Source organism: Gobio gobio, assembly GCF_949357685.1.
Source record: "Gobio gobio genome assembly, chromosome: 4".
Taxonomy (NCBI): domain Eukaryota; kingdom Metazoa; phylum Chordata; class Actinopteri; order Cypriniformes; family Gobionidae; genus Gobio; species Gobio gobio.
Window position 1 is genome coordinate 36,959,165 of NC_137100.1, and position 6,000 is coordinate 36,965,164.

Below are 6,000 nucleotides of genomic sequence, written 5' to 3' on the forward strand. Positions count from 1 at the left end.
GGGTCTGAGAAAACATGACCACTGTGTCATATGGTCTTGTGTCTTACCTCAGAAATGCTTTAAACTAATATCTTCTGAAAACCCGCATACTCTCAAGCATACTGGCTCTGTCATTCTTGTGGCAGACTGCAGAACGAGTTGATCTTTTTTGTTGTTATCAGAGTAGTTTGTGTATTTGGTTTGCTTACTCATGAGGGCCTAACGTCTACAAGATATTTAAAAAAAAAAAAAATTAAGAACCAACTTGTAGGGTGGCTAATTAAAAAATATGAATGCACGAATTAAAACAAATAATGTCTTCATTAAAATCTAAAAATAGCCAAAGGTGTTTGTGTTAAGGTGCAACAATTAGTTAATGCAGTAATAATTAGTTGGAACAATAAGTCTAATGGAGCTCCTCACAAGTATAAGCACAGCAGTGTTACATCAGCGGAATTACATCAGCGGAATTATTAAATAATTTTAATATAGTTGATGGAAAATATGGCAAGAAAAAGAACAATGCAAGGTGTTAATAATGCACTAAGAAGAAAAGTGTAGAAAGAACTGATTCAAATCAGTATATTGAGAATTGAGCTGAAGGTCACTAAAATTAAGCACTTTTCTAGCAAATTAATCAACTCGCTGACATACATATATAACCATAACCTGCAACAAAAATATTGTCCAAAAAAAAAAAAGATTTACTCAAATTTGAGCAAAACAGAGTAAAATTTGATTTGACAAAAAACAAAAAAAAACATTTCTACAAATGTAAATAAACCTGCACAGATGAATGCTGTACTAGTGTGTGTGTATTTGTGTGTTCTGTCTGTCAGGTATGCCATATTTACTTAACAGAAACAATGGTGTATGTGTCAATCAAATGCAAAATATACATGCGCGTACACACACACACACACACACACGCGCTGATATTCGTTGCAGATGGTAGTACATGTTTGTGAGATTAAGTGCAAAGAGTGACTCAGACCTCAACACGGCCACATTTTCACATTTGGCATTCAAGATTCCAACTTCAGTCTCCGAAGAGATTGTAATCTGTTCAAGCATGTTTGGGATATTCTTCAGATCATGCCAGTATGAGCATAATGCGAAAAATATGGACAAAATAGTTCTATTGAATATTGTCTTCTATATTTAGAATGATATCAGTAGAGGATTTTCATCATCAGTGATGAATTGATGCATTGCTTCTTTCTTCCTTTCATAGTGTGGCCTCCAAAACCAGATTTTTTGAGAACGCTTCCAGGCAGATGGGGAGGTACGTGTGTGCGTGTATGTTAGCATGCGTGCATGCGTGTTAAATGTGCTGGCTCACGAGTGTGTGTGTGTGTGTGTGTGTGTGTGTATGTGAACTTTTCATTGTTTTCAGCAGCTGCCTTACCTCACTTAGAGCGGAGCCAATAAAACTCAATGCGCTTTTGATGTGGTGCTTTTAAATAAAGTTGTGTTTAATACCGGACCACATGCTGAAAGTCCTTGTGTTACAGACCAAATAAAATCTGTTGTAGACATACATCCGATCAGTTGTTTAGTCCCGCACGACGGTTTAGTTTAAACCTTTCAAACAGATGGCTACTCTAGAGCAGGTAATATGATCTACGTCTGGGAAAAGTGTAACATGCTCATAAAATACGCACGCTCACATTTGCACCTACAGGCATAATAGCCTGATTTGAACCCTTTGGCTTAAAGGAATAGTTTTAGTCATCATTTATTCATTCCTCATGTTGTTTCAAGGACTTTCTTTCTTCCATTGACCATAACATGAGAAATTTTGAAGAACGTTTTGGTCACTGTTTTCCATGCTATTACAATAAATAAATTTTCAAGCTTCAAAAAGGGTGTAAAAGCACCATAAAACTGTCATAAAATTGGTCCACATGACTCATGCGCTACTGTATATTCCAAGTCTTCTTCGTCATACAATAGTTTTGTGTGAGGAACAGTCCGTTCTAGCTCCCGTCTAACCGATGTCCTGTTCATGAACAAATCATTCTTTTGGAGTTGCATCTCTTCAATGAATCAGTTGGTCTGAATCAGTATTCTGAATCTGAATCAGTGATCTGATCCGAATGAGTATTCCTGTATGGGTTGGATACCGGGAATGCATGAACTTGAACGCAATGGATCTTGGATGAATCTTGGATTTCATCTTGGATGAAACCATATGCCAAATGCATAAATCTACAGTAAATCAATCATTTAGGTAAATGGTTTATTCACAGATTTGACTGATTCTGTTCTATGCCTCAATTTCAATTCAGTGACTCAGTGTTCCAGCTTGCTGGAGATTATCAGTAAATAATACTTGACTAATACGCATGAATCGTATGGACCATTTTTACGGTGCTTTTTTTGTACTTTTGGAGCTTGACAGTCCATGGTCATATAATGGACCAGTTTAATGGCACTTTTATAAGGTGCTTATGTGATTTTAAATGCTTGAAAGCTCCAGTCTTCAGTCATTTTTATTGCATAAAAGAGAACGACATTCTTCACATTTCTCCGTTTATGTTCCAAAGAAAAAGAAAGTCGATAAAGTTATTATGACAAATAATAGTAAGTTAGGACATTATAATAGCAAATTATGACAGCTTTTTCATTTTTGGGTAAACTATCCCAAAAGCACAAGATTCAACGGCTACTGTGTGTGTAAGAGTTTCCTAGACACCACAGGAAAGTGCAGAGAAGCTAGACTAGTTTTGCAGTCGGAAGTGAGCTACTGCTCAGATATCAGGTTTTGTGTGACAGTATGTGGGTGTTTGTGATCTAAAATCAGTATGGGCTGATATTTTACTAAATTCTGATTTATGAAGTATGAAATGATGAGCAGTTTGGCGAGTTTGGCTGCCTGTTTGAGATTAGGAGGATTCCTTTCAGTGCTCGTGGCTGCACTCCAAGCCCGCGCACACATTTGTGTAGTTCAAGTTCAAGGACTTTCACAATGCTAGAACAGATCCCAAAGGGAACTTTCAGAGGATACTAAGACAAAAGGTTTGACCAATGCAAAGCGTCAAAGTCAACTAAAATGAACGTCTGTAATGAAGCACCACACCCCGTTCATTTCACAAGCCTGGTGCCAATGAGCAGGTGCCCATATTTCAAGCACATGAAATCTAATGTACTGATGATGGTGCAAGTGACATTGATATTTTAAAGGAGAAATTCTGCCAAAAATTTACATTTTGTCATCATTTCCTCACCCTCGTGTCATTCCAGTCTTGAACGCTGTACATTTCTTTGAAATACAAAAGGAGAATTTTGAGAATCTTCCATACTATGCCAGTTCACAGGTATCATGGACTGTCAAGTTCCAAAAATGACCAAATAAGTACGTCTCCATATCTTAGGATATACCAAGATGGTGCACTCATATTACTACAGTATGAAGTGGAGAAAGAGCCACATGCAATAGGGGGGAATAAGCCCCCGCCATCTAAATAAAAGAGCCAATCGTCGATTTGTAAAGTCATCGCATCATTCTGGTTGTCATTCTGTCACCTGATGGAGTTTGGGTTCCTCGCCACTGTCGCCTCTGGCTTGCTTAGTTGGGGACACTTAATATTCAACAATATCATTGATTTAACTGCACTGATATTATTGGATGAGAACTCAACTGAGCTGGACAATGACATCACTGTTTTCTGCAGAACTGCTTTATAGATGAAATGAACGAATATAATAAATGATCTTTACGACGAAACACTGAACTGACTTCAGCTGAACAATGACACTATTTTCCTTTAGAGCTGCTGTACAGCACAAATGTTTGCGTCATTGAATCATTTTCCTGTTATCGCTGTAAAGCTGCTTTGAAACAATCTGTATTGTATAAATCTCTATATAAATAAAGGCGACTTGACTAGAAACAGTCAGTGTCCTGAGACACGCACTTAGAAGTTATTAGCTCATTGGCTGGTCCAGTTTATTCTATTTGAGCATAACGAACAACATTTGGTGATTTGAAATATTGTTAGACATCTTGAACATGAATTGTCATTGGATCGAGCTTGTCTCGTGACCAAACTTTATGATGTCAAAACTGCACCATATTGACTCAAGAACTCTTGAGTTATATGGAAAACTTTGATGGCAGTTTTAGGACCTTTTTAGATCTTGACAGCCTCGTCCCTTTGTGCAGCCATTGACGAGAAATAATTAAACTTTTGTCCATTTTCCACAAAAAAACAAAACAAAACAAATCAAAACGGCTAACGGGTTTGGAACAACATGAGTGAGTAAATGATGACTGCATTTTCTTTTTTTGGGGGTAAACTATTCATTGAAGTTGCTGAAAAGAATTTAATTTATAATAACTTACTGTTTTTTTTGTCCTGCAGCTCCTCTCCGAATGCCTCAACTGCAGCTTCTAGAGATGAGGTACGGCATGTTCTAGCGTCTTATTTTTATTATTAAAGTAACCTATAGTGTTTATGCTCATTTCTGTCACTTGTTTTTCTTTGCAGAACACTAAATAGGAACTTCTAGTCACTGCTACAACTTGTGGATCAAAATGTCTTGTGGACCAATTAACGCACATCAGCGGTCAAGGGACTGTATGTGGCCATGTATGGCACAGGCCTGGAGTCTGGATGTGGTTTTGGGAGATAAATTATTAATGTTACTGACAGAGCATGAAGGAACGCCCCTTGACCCCAGTTTTTGTGTGTTTATGTGTGTGTGTGAATTGGGCAGGGTACTATTTTTTTGTGCTTCGCCGCCAAAATTTTGCACTTGCTTACTTTGTTGTAAAACTAAGTCTTTGATTCTTGCTCGGATCAGAGAACAAAAAGAAAGCAATGAAATTTTTTTTCATTTTTAAACATTTTGACCTTCCTGCACACAATAGGGAGAACTCCCTCCTGTTCTCTCACTCATTGTGTCCCTCAATATCTCCCCTTCTCTCTGACCTACTTTAATGAAACTAATAAGGCTTACGGTTTACAGTCTCACTCAACAGACAAACTACAGACTTCACTTTAAGAGTGGTAGAAGGTGGTACACCCCAGACATATTATATAATCAACACTAATCAGTATTTAATTACGTAAAAGCTGAACATGCTTCTATTAATTATTTATTACACAGTAATTAGTAACTGGAAAGAGATGAATCGCCAGCAATGCTAGTTTTAAATGTTTCTGACAAGCAGAGTAATTACTGTAATTGCAAACTGCTTCTCCTTTTATCTGTCATGACATGCTTGTGGTGTTCCTATAGCAAACCAAAAGGGATCGAGGAACTTTCTTTACTTTGACTAGTTCACAAAGCAAAGGACGCTTCAATAAGTTTTTCTCTCCCTCTTGACCTTTCTTCTATCAGTCAACCTTACTGATATAGAGATCAGTTTCAGTATTGAGCTTAACCTCACTTTTAAGTCTCAAGCTTTGACCGAAAGATGAACATGTATCGGTTTCTTTTGGTCAGTGTGAAATCTAAAGATTTAAAGTCTCATTCTCACTTTCACACAATTGTAAATGTGGAAATGGAAATGTATATGTCAGTGTGTTTTTGGTATTTCAGATGCGATGAGGTTGAAATTTTAGGTCACTTTATGTGGGTTTGGCGCATTCCTATGTATTATTATTATTATTATTATTATAAAGCTCCAAATTGATGTAGTTTATGTAAATATTTTATTGCTGTTCGTCAAGTTCTCAATTTTTGTTACTCTTTGTAACAGTCACTAACCCTGTTTGTTTTTTCGTTTAAATGTACTGCTGCAAGAAAATGCAACTTTATAAAAATAAAAGAGAGAGAGATGAACTGTTTCATTCTTATGAAAGTAAGCTGTACGTGAAGTCAACCCAGAGTAGAAATAAATCTATACAATGAAATGGCCTCATGATAATAATCAATAAATGATTTGGAGGACAACGGACCTTTGGAATCCAGTTAAATTAAAACAGCTGTGCATCAGTCAAAATCCAAAGTACAAAAAAAGTCATGGCCTTAAGAGGTTAGACAAGCTCCCACCACAAAAATGCTGCTTGT

The 6,000-nt window shown here is 36.9% G+C and overlaps 1 protein-coding gene across 6 annotated transcripts in view; it reads left to right on the plus strand.

Moving 5' to 3' along the window:
• ophn1 (oligophrenin 1) overlaps positions 1-5,770 on the plus strand; it is a 49,875-nt gene extending 44,105 nt beyond the window's left edge. For 4 of the 6 annotated variants that reach the window (XM_079814890.1, XM_079814891.1, XM_079814894.1 and 1 more), the window contains 3 exons: positions 1,214-1,264; positions 4,347-4,386; positions 4,473-5,770. In XM_079814890.1, coding sequence (XP_079671016.1) covers positions 1,214-1,264; positions 4,347-4,386; positions 4,473-4,484 — 103 coding nt within the window. In that variant the 3' untranslated portion in view covers positions 4,485-5,770. The remainder of the gene's footprint in view (positions 1-1,213; positions 1,265-4,346; positions 4,387-4,472) is intronic. The other 2 variants (XM_079814893.1, XM_079814892.1) reach the window with 1 other exon arrangement.
• Positions 5,771-6,000: the final 230 nt, after the last annotated feature.